This window comes from Pelodiscus sinensis, chromosome 7, assembly GCF_052426305.1.
Source record: "Pelodiscus sinensis isolate ZL-2025 chromosome 7, ASM5242630v1, whole genome shotgun sequence".
Lineage (NCBI taxonomy): Eukaryota > Metazoa > Chordata > Testudines > Trionychidae > Pelodiscus > Pelodiscus sinensis.
In genome coordinates this window covers 66619902-66634177 of record NC_143058.1, presented here as the reverse complement: position 1 = coordinate 66634177, position 14276 = coordinate 66619902, and the positions used below count along the sequence as shown (strand labels likewise).

Sequence of the window (14276 nt, the reverse complement as noted above, 5' to 3'; positions counted from 1 at the left end):
CAGAGCCGGCTGGCGCTCAGACAGGCTGGCGGAGGTGGGCATGGCCCAGGCTGCAGCTGGGCAGGTGCCTGGCCCTGCCCTCCCACTGAGGCACATGTGCGGGGCTCCCTGTACGCTGAGTGCTTGGGCCACCGCCCAGGAGAGGTTCCACAGCCGCCCCGCTGATTAGCAAGGAGCCCTGGCCAGCAGCGTGTGTTTCTACTGGTGGTGCACATCCACACATGCCTCGGTGCACACAACACTGTTTATTCCGCGCACTGAGGTAAAAACGAGAGGGACCATTGGTGTGGGGCCTGCCTGCCCCCAGACGGGTGTGAGCCCTCGCCTCGGCCAGCAAGGGCCAGCGTGCAGGTGCCACTGCAGGCGCGAGGGCTGCGGTGTTTAGTGCAGTGCCCCGTGGGCCCCATGCAACGTGCTGGGCGGCCCCCGGGGGCTGCTGCGGTCCCAGGGCAGGGACTAGCTTTTCTCCCCGCAGGACGAGGTGCTGTTCGGCTCCTGGGAGGCGCTGTTCTCGGGCACGGAGGCGCCCTTCCGCGCGGGCGCGCGCATCCTCTCCTTCGACGGAAGAGATGTGCTGAGAGACGCTGCCTGGTAGGGGCCGGCGCGGGGGGGCGGGGCAGGGCAGGCCTGCTGGAACCAGCAGCAAAGTGGGGAGGAGACCTGGGGCTAGTGCCTGGGGCTGGGCTCTGCGGCCCCAGGTTGCGTGGTGGGGAGTGCACCGGGCTGCGTTCCTCCGGCTGCCCACGGGTTGGGCGTGGCCCGCGCAGTGCATGGGCAAGTGCTGGAATCGCCGGGTTCGGTCCCGCTCCCTGTGGGGTGCCCCGGGGTGGTTCCGGTGCCGGTGGCACATGCCCATCAGCTGTTGCCGCGTGTTGCAGGCCGCAGAAGAGCGTGTGGCACGGCTCGGACGCCAGGGGCCACCGGCTCTCTGAGAGCTACTGCGAGACGTGGAGGACGGACGACGGCGCAGTCACGGGCCAGGCCGCCTCGCTGGCCTCGGGCAGGCTCCTGGAGCAGAAGGCCAGCAGCTGCCAGAGCGCCTTCGTCGTCCTGTGCATCGAGAACAGCTTCATGACCTCGTCCAGGAAGTGACCCGCCCGCTGCCCGCGCCCAGAGGCAAAGCCAAAGAGTACTGAGCTGGCTGGGAAGGCCAGCCTGGCGCTGGCCCGCTCCTCGGACTGGCCGTGGGGCTCGCCTGCCCCTCCTGCTTAACTCTGCGCCTGTGGGAACGCCCGCTGCTGGGGGTGGAGGACGGCCACAGCCTGTGCCACACGGTCCCAGAGCAGGGCTGGGGCTGGCAGCGTGCCCTCCGCTGGCTCCCCCTCCCTGTCACAGGCCAGCCCCCCAGCGCCTGTGCCAAGGGGTCCCCCGGCAGAGCCCTGCTCCCCACAGCGAGAAGGGCCTCGCCCCCGGTGAGTAAGATGGGGGGGGGGCTCTTTTGGCAGCAGCGGGGTTTGTCGAATGGAGGCCGAGTCCCCGCCCTGGCCATTCTGGGCAATGCCTTCCCCTGGCGGGTCCCCCAGCTGCCGCGTGCCTTAGTCGCGCCAGGCCCCCGGCTCTACCCTTTGCGTTCGGCGCTGGGGAAGCACTGTGGAAAGGATTCGTACTCAGTCCTGGCAACCTGAGGTGCTAAATTGTTAACTAGCTTCTTTTTATTGTACCGAGACATTCCCACAGCAGCTGGGCCAGGCACAGTTCCTGTCGTCTACTGTACTTGTGTAACGAACGCACTGGAAAGCCTGTGGATTTCTATTTTCTCAGTTGTGTTCTTTATGCTGTTTTCTAAGGCACTGAATAAAGGAGTCTCCTCTTGTACTCCCGGCTGTGGGGGGGGGCGTGGAGCCAACAGCACGTTTCACGAAGCGGCTTTTCGTCTCGCAGCACGGCCCAGCACTAAACGTGCTTCATGCTCGCCATGAGCCGCTCGTGCAAGGGCTGGCTGTGTCCACCCTGCTCAGCAGGGGTCTCGGGTGGGTCACAGTTGGTTCCCTGGGCGGCACAGGCCCTGTTAGCCACGGAGCTAGCTCTTGGCTCTCTGGCTCGGCGGGTTATGGTGGTGTCAGGCAGGCGGGCACAGGCTGCCAGCCATGGTCCCACATGGGCCAAGCTGCAGGTGACAGGTGGCTGCGGCAGCCCTGCCATGCAGGACAAGGGGCAGCCGGGGATTCAGCACTTGTGCACTGGGCCACTCAGCTGGCAAAGGAAGGGGCCCGGTGCTTACCTCTGCTGCTCTGGCAGGTGGGGAGGGCTGTCTCAGGGCCCTCAGGGAAAGCCAGGGCCAGGCAGTGTGACCGTCCCAGGGCCGAGCCCTGAGCCTGGCCCAGTGAGATGGGCCGGGAGCACCAGGCTGGGTTTGCCCGGTGCAGCCTCTGCCACCCATGCCGGCCTTCTCAGCCGCGGTGCCCCTGCGAGGACATGGGGGGGCTGGGTGTGCGCACAGCCGCTCCCTGGCATCAGCTCGCTTAGACGCGCACACTCCCTGGCTCCGAGCTCCTCTCCTGCCCTGGCACCTCTTCAGCCAGGCTGCACAGCTCCTTGGCCAACACCGGCTCCTGGGGCGCCTGGTGCCGGCGGTGCATGATGGCCACGCACACGGCCAAGCCCAGGTACACCGCCGCCAACAGCGCAAAGTAGGCAGCGTAGACGTAGAACTGGGGGGAGAGAGCAAAGGTCACAGCCTGGACCCAGCGGCGGGTAGCACCTTGCCCCCCAAGAACTGCCGGGGGAGGCCTGCACCCTGCTCTCTAACACGGACACGAAAAATTGGCCCAAACAACCTTCACTCTGCCCCTGTCTAGTGCCCTGTTTTCCCCTCAGCCATTCCCGTGACTTTCTCCTAAGCAAATACTCGTTGCTTGGGGCATTTGGCAGCCTGCAGGCTCGGACCTGGCTCGCAGGCAGCAGGAGCCCCTCCCCATGCAAGCGGGCCAGGCTCTGTAAAAGCAGGCCCTGCCGGGAGGTTAGCCCTGCCGGCCTCAGCGCCTGACTCCGCCGCTCCGGGGTGCTGCTGGGCGCAGGGCCCACCTGCTGGCCTAGGCGAACTCTGCGTGTGGCGCCACCCAGCAGGGGCTGGCCTGGCTGCGAATGGATGTGAACGGACGGGTCTAGGGCGGACGTCGGACCCAGCCCGGCTGGGGCTGCCCCCTTACCTGCGGCCGCACGGCCAGGCCCAAGCCCCGCTTGTCCGCCACGACAATGGTGATGAGGCTCTTGAGCACGGTGGCGAAGAAGGTGTTCAGGCCGAAGACCAGGGCGCACAGCTCTTTGGAGAGGGAGGCAGCGATCTGGAAACTGGCAGAGAGCGAACCCATCAGCGCGCCCGCGGGGTCCCCCGAGCCGCCAGCCACTCACCGGGGTCTGCATCCCCAGCGTGAGTGCGGGCGGCCGGCCTGGCCAGCTGCTCGCCCAGCGGGGCCGGCTGAGGGCCAGGAGTGGGACGTGCAGCTGGGACCTGCCCCCCGCGGGCAAGCTCCCACTCACATGGCAAGGGGCACCAGGAACTGGTAGGAGCCGCGGAAGAAGATGTAGGCGACGTAGCACAGCCAGATGCTGGAGGTGGTGCTCATCAGCAGCAGCAGCCCGGCCTGGAAGGCCGTCACGCCGCCGATCACCAGCGCCGACCAGCGCGCCCAGCGGATCCTCACGTAGCCCGCCGCGAAGGCCGTGATGGCCCCTGGGGAGACAGGCGACAGTGACGGCTGCCCGTGGGGGCCGTGGTTTCTAGGGGCCTGCAGTCACAGCCCAGCCTGCCCGACACGGAGCAGGGCCCAGACCACGGGAGAGCAGCTGCCTGGTGTGCAGCCCGCCCCTCCCTTCGGCCCGCCTGGGGCCGTCACGGCCACTCTGGCAAAGGGCTCCGTTCAGCCTGCACCTCCGACAGCCGCAGGCAGTGCCTTTCCAAGGGCCGCCGGCTCCTCCAGCGTTGAAGACACTCATGCGCAGTGCCCCCTGCGAGCTGGGCGCTTGTGCAGCTGCCCAGGAGAGATTCCAGCTGGGGCTCCTGGTGGTGCCCATCCGCACGTGCCTCGGTGCACAGAACAAAATTCATTCCGCACACAAGTGACAAAAATGAGAGGGACTTGGGCACTGGGCGGCCCCTTTGGGGATGAGTGTACGGCACTCGGGAGCAGGGTGAAATGCCTCTTCCCCCCACAGGGCTGGGCTGCTCGTGCACGGAGTCACTGGCGGCACGCTGCGAGGGGTGCCCACAGAGCCCCCTTGGCACAGCGCTCGCTCAGCAAAGGGGCCCAGGCCACGTACCCAGCAGCGTGGAGGCGGCGTCCACGCCCCCGTTGTAGACCTTGCTCTTGTCCACGGCCGGGTGGATCTCTTCCCACAGCAGCTGCACGTAGTAGAGCATCAGGTAGTAGCCGGCGGAGTTGAAGATCCACCAGAGGGACCAGAGGCGCAGCTGGGGCAGCCGGGCCATGGGGCCGAGCTCCCGCAGCATGCGGACCAGGGCCCAGCCGTGCCAGCGGGCGGCCGGGGGGGGCGCCGGCTGCATCTTGTCCAGCTCCGGGGGCGGGGCGCCGGCGCTGCGGTTGAAGAAGAGGCTGCGCCGTGGCTTCGCCAGGAAGAGCGTGAGGCCGAGGCCCAGGAGCATGAAGCCCAGAGAGACGTAGTTGAGCGTCATGAAGGACACCCCGCCCACGGAGAGGCAGAGCTGGCCCAGCACGGAGCTGGTGAAGACGCCCAGGAGCACGGCGGCGCGGGAGTAGCTGGCCACGCGCTGGTAGCGGGCGGGGGTGACCAGGGAGAAGATGTAGGAGGAGTAGGCCACGCGGGCCGCCATGGTGACGCCGTAGAAGAACTCCATGAACTGCATGGCCAGGATGCTGGTGCCGAAGATGAGCAGGAGCCACACAGAGATGTGGCTGAGGCTCTGCAGCACCAGCACGGGCTTGTAGCGCAGGTAGTCAGTCAGCAGGAAGACAGGCACCAGCACGGCCATGTAGGAGTAGGACAGCACCGGCGTGATCTCATTGGTGACCTGCAGGGCGAGGCAGACCCCTCAGCGCAGGGCCAGGCACCGGCACTCAGCAGGTGCTGGGGTCAGGCCCCCAGCGCGCCCCCCCCCCCCCCCGACCTCCTCCCTGCACCATCCCTGCCTCCTCCCTGGGCGCCATCGAACAGTAGGGAAGGTTCCTGTCCCAGCAGAGGGGCTGGGCTGGCATGTTCATCCCTCCCCAGCCGACGGGCGTGCTGGGGTCACCTTGCACACATGTGCGCGCGAATACACATGCACACACAGCCGCTGGCACGCATGCGCGCACACATACACACACACAGCCGCTGGCGCGTGCATGCACACACACACAGCCGCTGGCACACGAATGCACATGCACACACATACATAGCCGCTGGTGCGCGTGCACACACGTAGCTGCTGGCATGCACGCACACAGACGCACAGACAGCCACTGGTGTGTGCACACAAATAGCCGGTGGCACATGTGCGCGCACACACACACACACCCCTCCCCACTGGCGCGCGCACGCGCACACAGGCGCTGGCCTGCCGGCCCGCAGGAATCTCTGCGTACAAGGTGCACACCTGTCCCAGGGAAGCCAGCCAGCCTGCAGACTGCACCCCCCCGCCTGTCCCACCCCAGACACACCCGTCACTGGCAGGTAGCTCGTCTCGAGTGCCCACCCCACCCTCCAGAGCCTGGGCGCACGGGGCTGTACGGCAGGGGAGGCCCAGCAGCCAGCTCACCTCCTCCCTTGTGAAATTCTTGTCGGCTCCCAGCAGGTAGGGGGTGATGAAGCTCTCCCCGGGTCGGATCTGGGTCATGAAGCCGTAGAAGCAGAGGTAGCAGAGGAGGAACATCCAGCGCTGGTCCTCAGCTGGCTCCGGGGGGGGCTTCCCAGAGCCCCCCTCCTCCGCAGACATGGCTCCGCCGGCGCCCCTCTCCGCGGGGTCAGAGCCTAGGGGCCGGTTCCCGGGAGGCCGTCAGCCAGGCCGAGCCGCCGTCCAGCGGGTCTCTCGAGAAGCTCCCGGATTTCGGTGCTGCTGGAACGTCTGTGGACACAGCAGAGTTGGGCGACAAATCAAATCCCCTGCCAAATAACTGCACACACACCCCCACCCCCACCCACCCGGCACGGTCTCCCGAGGCCTGTTTCGAGCTGCACGTCGCAAAACCCAGGAGTGAGACTCACTCTCTTTGGAGAGGCGGGCAGCCCACGCCGAGGGGGAGGCCCAAGACCCACGGCAAACAGAACCGCAAACCCCAGTGAGCTTGGCTTGCAGGCTGTGCCGGCTCCTTCGCTAATGCTTGCAGATCCCCACCCAGCCCCGCCCTCCGGAAAGCGTTCCTCCCCGCGGTGCTGAATCCCCTTCGGCCGGGGGACGCGGTGCCCTGTGGGCTGGCTGCCAGCTCTCCTGCAGTCCCGGCGCGCCACTTCGCTACGTGCCCATTAGAGCACCACCAGGACGCTTCAGACTGTTCCCTCAAGATTTAATCCCTGGCGCTCTCGCAGGCCGACTGCACTAGCGATCTCACGCCCGTCACCCCACAGTGACGCAGGAGAAAAGTAGAGGCCCTTTGCTTCCAGCGGAGACAGCAGATATGGCTCGGACCGGCTTCAGAGCCGCCTAGGACTCCGGGTCCAGTCAGAGGGCTGCTGCCCGTGTTACATATTGGCCGTGGGGTGAAGGGACATTAGACAGGCCAACAGAGTTAGTTTCCCCTTTAACGATCGTCTCGTCCCTGATGTGTGCACACGCGACGCAGAATCGGTCTTCAAAGAACACTATTACGGTTGCAAAATCAAGCTCTCAGAAGTTAGGGATTAGACAGATTAAGGTTGCCTGGGCAAAAAATGAACCATGGTTAGGGATTTTCCCCTTCACTTGCTTGTTTTTCCTTTGGTCACTCAAATGTTTTTCCAATGTTAGGATGTGTAGAAGGGTCAGAATGTTTATCAAAAAGTGATAGTGAAAAAACCCCACAGAGATAATCCATGTTATTGCATTCAGTGAGAAAAGGGGGAGAGAGGAACAAAACAACCCCCCCACATTTTTGGCTTTGGAAGAAATCCAGAAAACCAGGGGAAAATCCTAAAAGTTTCTTGCCGACGTTCTGAGTTTCAAATCAAGGTCATTTTGGCTGGGAAACAATTGCGACCCCCTCTAGTTACGAGCAACGGGGGCACGCAGCATCTCGCAAGGCCTGTCGGACGAGCCGAGCGTCACGCCTCGGGATGGAAAAAGGGTTAAACGCACTCACCAGGTAACCGTTCCAACCCGTTAACCGTTTTTGCCCGAGGGGGGCAAGGGGAGGGAAGGGCCTGAGCCTCCAACTCGTCTGAGGGAGTGGGCTGTGCCCACGAAAGCGCCTGACGGCGTCGATCTAGTCTCTAGCGTGCCACGGGATTGCTCGTTTATTCTGACGTGGGCAGTCTGCCTACTCCCCAGGGAATGCACTTGAGGGGCTGGCGGCTGAGGTCTCTGCCCTGCGGAGCGAGGGGGCCAGCACGGAGCGTGGCTGCGAGTCCGCGAGCTTGTGGGCTGACCAAAGCGAGACTTCGGGAGGGTCGGGGAGTCAGGGGTTACTCGGCACCCCACGTCCACTTCAGACTCAAGCAGAGACCACTGGGAAATTCCTCAGCATCCGCAGATGCTGCAGCAAGTGTTCTGCTCAGCAGGCTCTGAGCTGGAGTACCGCCCAGAACGGGGATTTGTGAACTCGCTTCCTGTCCCAGGCCCCTGGCTCCAGCCCTGAGGACCAGGACGGGGGGAGAGACGCAACATCCCCCTACAACATATGCCCCCCCTCTCAGTCACCTGCCCGTTGCCAGAGCAACCGGCATTCCCTGGGCGACACGTCGATCAGCGCTCAAAGCTTCATCCAGGAAACCACGATCCCGTCTTACCTGCACCGAACACGTGGGTGGGAATTAACCACAGCCACTCGCGGAAGAAATCGGACGCCCTCGTGGACAGCTCTCTGCAAGCACCTGCTCTAGGGGCCAGACCGATGGGACCCATCCGGAAAGGCAGAGAGAAGGCCACGGTGCCTGTCGATAGAGCCATGGCGTGCCTACACCTCGATTCCTGCTTGCAGTCCTGGCCGCCCGTCTCGCCAAAGACGCTCCAGACCCGGGAACGGTCCGGAAAAGGGCGCTGGACACGAACGGGGTGGAACAGCTCCCGTGTGAGGGGAGACAAACTAGAGCCGGCACGCTCAGCCAGGAAGCAGGGAGGTGAAGCAAGAGGCTAAGGAAGGGATATTTGCCCCTCCACGTAGCACAGGAACCATGACTTGAGGCGGTAGCGGGTTTTTATAAAACCCAAAGGCAACGAGGAGCTACAGCACCGACAGCCAGCCTGGGGGACTGGCTACGGGGGGTGTCGTGAAGGTGAAAACACAACAACGTTCTAAAAAGACCCACATACGGTCAAGGGCCCTTAGCCAATATGGTCCGGGAGACGGCCCCTGCTCTGTTTGCCGGGTGATGGGCAGGATCAGCATGGTCTGTTTGCTCCCCCAGGCACCTGGCACTGGCCATACAGGGAAGAGAGGATGCTGAGCCAGATCCAGCATAGCTGCTGTTATGGGGCCGTGAGACTCTTCCATCTGTCCTCCCCCCCCCCCCCCGCCACGCTCAGGGCAAGCTCTGGCCACCTGCGAGCACAAAGCTGAACAAACATTCCAGGGCAATAAGCCGCCACCCCCTTCGCAGCACGCGGAGTGCGGGGCCGGCCTGCTAGAGCGGCAGGAATGTTTTGCTGCCATCTCGAGGCCTGGCCCCCGGGCCCGGCCCTGCCGCTGCTATTTACGAAGCCCTGGCGCCGCGGGCAGACCCGGCGTGTGCATGACTCTGGTAACAGCGGGGCGGCCGACCCGCGCAGCGCCACAGGGCTCTTCCAGCCGCAGCCCTTCGTTTTCAGCACGGCCTCTCGGTGCCGGCGTGCGGCTGTCAGAACGGTCCTGTGGGCAAAGCGGCACCGAGGCAGCTGGAATCAGCTTCCCAGCGGACACTCGGCCTCCCGGTCAAGGGAGGCTTCTTTCACTTTATCTCCAACCTGTCCTGCACGCCCGGTCTCCACCGGTCAGCCAGGTCCAAGCCCCAGCTTCATGTGCAAGCCCTCCGCTCCCCAGCCTCACGGCTCACTGCATTGCACCCAGCAAGGTGGCTTGAGCGACACAACCAGCCATGCTGCTGGGGCTCACACAGGGCTGGGATGACAGACCTGCACTCAGCAGCGAGCCACCCTTCCCCCTCTCGCCAGCCCGCACTGCACTGGCCCCCGAAAAGCATCTCCAAGGAGGGTGAGAGATGCTCAGACCCCAGGCCCGTCCAGCCTTCCTGCGGCCCGCGAGGGAGCACAGCCTGAGACTGCTTGGGCTAACGCCCGCCAGAGCTATGTGAGCAAACGTGCAACACTTGCACTCACGTGCACCAGTCTGTGCACCGGGGGGCTTGCTGAGACACAAACCGGCTTTGGGACTTTGCCCCGGCTCAGCCAGGAATGTTCATGCACAAAACCTGGAGAACGAAGGGAAGGAAGCCAAAGGAGCAGCTGGTATCTGGGGGCATCCTCCTTGTGGGTAATGCCAAACGGCCCCAGCCCCGCACCCGCTTCCGCACGTGGATAGCTCTGGCCGAAGTCCACGGCACCACTTGCGCAAGAGAAGCGGCTGGCTCTGCAAGCGCCCTAGCGCCGTGCTGACAAAGCAAGCCAAGGGACCAGCCGAAGCGACAGGCCTATTCAGGGCTCTCCCATCTCCTTTCGGTGTGTGCGCCCAGCACCCTGTGCTCTCATACCACCATTAGCTACTTGGCTACTGACCCAGCCACGCCACACGGCCCTTCCGGCCAGGTGGCTGGGGCAGCCAGACTCCGGCTGAGGGCGAGGGTTGCAAAGTTCTGCCAGGCAGCTGGGGGAATGTGGCCCCCCTGGCCAGGCACAGGCTGAGGGCGAGGGTTGCAAAGAGCCCCGCCTGTGAGTGTGCAAAGCGACTGAAGCCAACAGACAGGGATGGCATAGGAAGCCCCGGGGACAAGCTGGCCAGGCAGGCACTGGCGGGACGGTTCCTAGCTGCCAGAGCCACACAACTCTGGGACCGCCTCCCGCCGGCCGCTGCGGGGCAAACACTCAGGTTCGAGAGCACGGGGACAAGTGCAGGAGTGCGACTGCAGGGGTAGGGCGCCGGGCTCAGCAGCTCTGGGGTCCCTTCTGGGTCATGGCTGATGTGCCTAGACTCTCATGCATCAGGGCTTCAGCCACTGGCCGGCAGGGGCCAGGGATCCTTCCCCACCCCACGGCTTTGTGTCTTTTCCCCTGCTGGCTGGAGAGGGGCCTCTGGCCGGGGCGGCTCAGGGCTCTGCCATGGCACTGAGCACCCCAGGCTGGCTGGGTCTTGCTCACAGGCTCAAGGTCCAACTGGTCCCCCGAGAGGGGGAGGGGGAGAGGTTTTGCCCACATCAGAGTGGCACGTGGCCTGGGGTGCAGGGATTGCCTCTCTCTGCGGCACGTGGCCCCAGCGCGCTTCCTGGGAGCAGCTGGGGCCCCCTCATGCAGCCATTCCCTTGCTCTGCTGGGGCCAGGACCCGTGCAGCACCCCTGACCGGAGCCCCTGCCTTGGGTGGGGGTGGGCAGACGGAGGAGGAAGGGGCACCGGACCACCTAGCCCCCCGGCAGCCATGGAAGGGGGTTCCCATCACTGCAGGACCCCCAACACCCCGACCAGCAGCAAGTGGCCGTTCTTCCAGCGCCTTACCTGCCGTGCAGGTGAGCTCAGCACGGCCGAGGTGCTGTAGGGCTGGCTGTTTCCCTCCCTGAGCGACGCAGCGGTGAGCACCCGGCAGAGACAGGGGCTGGAAGTGAAACCTGGGCGGTACCCCAGGGCTAAGACCCCTCCGGGCCGTGCGGCAGCTCAGGCAGCAGCGGGGAGAGGTGCCTCTCCTCCGACCAACCCCAGCCTGGCGCTGCTGTGGCCACCTCTGCACTGGTGCACACAACAAAATTCATTCCGCGCAGGAATGGGAACAATGAGCAGCAGCATTGCCCTGGGGCTGCTCATTTTCGTTTTGGCTCATTGCTCCGCACACAGGCTGGGTGCCAGCCTAGCTACGGCCCATACACGGCGGGGGGCCTCGATGACGGATCACTGCCCTTGCCACCCCAGGGTGACTGAGGCAGCTGCTCTCAACATGAGGCCATCACCCAGGCTGGCTGCCAGAACCTGCAGCCTGCTCCCTCCTGCCACTTCCCCTCTCTGAGCCGTGGGTCAGCCTGCTCCCTCCTGCCGCTTCCCCCTCTGAGCCGTGGGTCAGCCTGCTCCCTCCTGCCCCTTCCCCTCTCTGAGCCGAGGGTCAGCCTGCTCCCTCCTGCCCCTTCCCCCCTCTGAGCCGTGGGTCAGCCTGCTCCCTCCTGCCACTTCCCCCTCTGAGCCGAGGGTCAGCCTGCTCCCTCCTGCCCCTTCCCCTCTCTGAGCCGAGGGTCAGCCTGCTCCCTCCTGCCCCTTCCCCTCTCTGAGCCGTGGGTCAGCCTGCTCCCTCCTGCCCCTTCCCCCCTCTGAGCCGAGGGTCAGCCTGCTCCCTCCTGCCCCTTCCCCTCTCTGAGCCGTGGGTCAGCCTGCTCCCTCCTGCCCCTTCCCCCCTCTGAGCCGAGGGTCAGCCTGCTCCCTCCTGCCACTTCCCCTCTCTGAGCCGTGGGTCAGCCTGCTCCCTCCTGCCCCTTCCCCTCTCTGAGCCGAGGGTCAGCCTGCTCCCTCCTGCCCCTTCCCCTCTCTGAGCCGAGGGTCAGCCTGCTCCCTCCTGCCCCTTCCCCTCTCTGAGCCGAGGGTCTGCCTGCTCCCTCCTGCCCCTTCCCCTCTCTGAGCCGAGGGTCAGCCTGCTCCCTCCTGCCCCTTCCCCTCTCTGAGCCGAGGGTCTGCCTGCTCCCTCCTGCCCCTTCCCCTCTCTGAGCCGAGGGTCAGCCTGCTCCCTCCTGCCCCTTCCCCTCTCTGAGCCGTGGGTCAGCCTGCTCCCTCCTGCCCCTTCCCCTCTCTGAGCCGAGGGTCAGCCTGCTCCCTCCTGCCCCTTCCCCCTTCTTGGAGGAGTGAGTGTGAAATGCCTAACCCGTGTGGCTGGAGTCACTCTCCCTGTGGTAATTGCTGCCCCCCGAGTGGCTGGCATGTCCCAGCAGCCCCTGAGAGAGGCGGGGCAGGGGGTCTCCACACGCTGCCCTGGCCTGCAGACACCCCTCTGCAGCTCCCACTGATCAGTAACGGGGACCCGTGGCCAGTACAAGCCGTGGGCTCGGGGCCTGTGGATGAGGCAGCACACGGCGCCATGGGGCCCTCACTGCTTCCAGGAGGGGTGCGGGGCCAGGGCAGGAGTAACCCCGCTGCTCCCCACCCGGAAGCCGGCTCAGAGAAGCGGTGCCCAGCCCCAGCCTGCTTCCTGAGCCCCGTCCAGCCCTGCATCCCCCCCCCCCGCACCCAAACTCCTGCCCCAGAGGTGAGTCCCGCTGCACCCCAGAGCGGGCACCCTGCCCCCCCACTCTGAACCCCTTGGCCTAAGCCCAGCGCCTGCACGGACCCCCCGCCTGCGCCAGGGAGCGAGGGTGGGAGAGGCAGAGAGGCGGAGGAAGCCGCAGGGTAGCCGGATCTTGCACTGCCCTTGGCCGCTCAAGGGGCCGGAGGCCGCCGCTCTAGGGACACCCCGCGGGGGCTGCCGCCAGGAGGCGGAGGGGAAGGCTGGGCGCACGCGGGACGCGCAAGGAAGGGGCGAGGGGCCGAGCGAGCCCGGCTCGCGCCAAGTGAAACCCCGCGCCCAGAGCGCGCCTGGGCACCGTCCCAGGGCGCACGGCGACGGGCCTGTCCCGGCCCCGCTGGGAATCGGCCCCGGGGCAGCGCAGAGCTGGGAGGGGGCATGGCACAGCCAGGGCCGTGGGACGCTGCAGAGCCGCGCGCGCAGCTGCTGGAAGGCACCCGGGAAGGCGGCGGGTCGCTGTCCCCGCACAAGCCGGCTCTGGACACGGGACCCCGGGCCGCCCGAGGGACTCTGCTTCTGCTCGCCCCAGCTGCTCCAGCCAGGAGCCGGGCGAGCGCCCCCGCGCCCCACGCTCCCCGCGAGGCGCTCACCGAGCAGCGGTGCGGGGCCGCTTCCCTGGCCGTGTTTCCCGGAGGGGCCGAGCCTCGGGCAGTTCCCGCGCCTCGACCTCTGCTGCTTCTCTCCCGGGGCCGCCCAGTCCCCGCGCAGCGCACGGCCCCGGCTGCAGTAGCGCGGAGCAGAGCGCAGGCTGCCCAGCGTGGCGAGACCGCTGGAGTGTGTGCACTACAGCCCCCACCATGCACCGCCAGAGCGTGTGCACTACAGCCCCCACCATGCACCGCCAGTGTGTGCACTACAGTCCCCACCATGCACCGCCAGAGTGTGTGCACTACAACCTCCACCATGCACCGCGAGTGTGTGCACTACAACCTCCACCATGCACCGCGAGTGTGTGCACTACAGCCCCCCCACCACGCACCGCCAGAGCGTGTGCACTACAGCCCCCACCAAGCACCGCCAGAGCGTGTGAACTACAGCCTCCATCATGCACCGCCAGAGTGTGTGAACTACAGCCCCCACCACGCACCGCCAGAGCGTGTGAACTACAGCCCCCACCACCCACCGCCAGAGCGTGTGAACTACAGCCCCCACCACGCACCGCCAGAGCGTGTGAACTACAGCCCCCACCACCCACCGCCAGAGCGTGTGAACTACAACCTCCACCATGCACCGCAAGAGCGTGTGAACTACAGCCCCCACCACGCACCGCCAGAGCGTGTGAACTACAACCTCCACCATGCACCGCAAGAGCGTGTGAACTACAACCTCCACCATGCACCGCCAGAGCGTGTGAACTACAGCCCCCACCACGCACCGCCAGAGCGTGTGAACTACAACCTCCACCATGCACCGCCAGAGCGTGTGAACTACAGCCCCCACCACGCACCGCCAGAGCGTGTGAACTACAACCTCCACCATGCACCGCCAGAGCGTGTGAACTACAGCCCCCACCACGCACCGCCAGAGCGTGTGAACTACAACCTCCACCATGCACCGCCAGAGCGTGTGAACTACAACCTCCGCCACGCACCGCCAGAGCGTGTGCACTACAGCCCCCACCATGCACCGCCAGAACGTGTGAACTACAACCTCCACCGCGCACCGCCAGTTTGCTGCAGTCGCTACAATGCACCATGGGCTGCTGGACGGGGGCGGGCGCGGGCGCGCAGGGAGACTACAGCCCCCGCCGTGCACCGCGAGCAGCAAGCGCTCCGGGAAGTGCCCAG

At 65.8% G+C, this 14276-nt stretch overlaps 2 protein-coding genes across 5 annotated transcripts in view; one reads left to right on the top strand and one right to left on the bottom strand.

Moving 5' to 3' along the window:
* COL18A1 (collagen type XVIII alpha 1 chain) overlaps positions 1-1815 on the top strand; it is a 45230-nt gene extending 43415 nt beyond the window's left edge. For all 3 annotated transcript variants that reach the window (XM_089779970.1, XM_075934106.2, XM_075934104.2), the window contains exons 41-42: positions 476-591; positions 879-1815. In XM_089779970.1, the coding sequence (XP_089636096.1) occupies positions 476-591; positions 879-1092 (330 nt within the window). In that variant the 3' untranslated portion in view covers positions 1093-1815. The remainder of the gene's footprint in view (positions 1-475; positions 592-878) is intronic.
* Positions 1623-13339, bottom strand: SLC19A1 (solute carrier family 19 member 1). 2 transcript variants are annotated; one of them, XM_089779984.1, is made up of 7 exons: positions 13080-13339; positions 7879-8022; positions 5717-6022; positions 4261-4990; positions 3481-3673; positions 3150-3291; positions 1623-2651 (listed from the first exon to the last, which is right to left on the bottom strand). In XM_089779984.1, exons 3-7 carry the CDS (start codon positions 5891-5893, stop codon positions 2463-2465), a joined length of 1431 nt encoding a protein of 476 aa, XP_089636110.1. In that variant the 5' UTR covers positions 5894-6022; positions 7879-8022; positions 13080-13339; the 3' UTR covers positions 1623-2462. The 2 variants fall into 2 exon arrangements, with proteins under 2 accessions (XP_089636110.1, XP_075790232.2); XM_075934117.2 differs by lacking the exon at positions 7879-8022.
* Positions 13340-14276: the final 937 nt, after the last annotated feature.

Bases quoted from the DNA above. Each gene is read 5' to 3' on its own strand.
- SLC19A1 (XM_089779984.1), bottom strand. From the start codon at position 5,893: ATGTCTGCGGAGGAGGGGGGCTCTGGGAAGCCCCCCCCGGAGCCAGCT. The intron at 3,674-4,260 runs GTACGTGGCCTG...CTGTCTCCCCAG, and splicing joins CGCCGCCTCCACGCTGCTGG to GGGCCATCACGGCCTTCGCG. The intron at 2,652-3,149 runs GTAAGGGGGCAG...CTCTCCCCCCAG, and splicing joins GCCTGGCCGTGCGGCCGCAG to TTCTACGTCTACGCTGCCTA.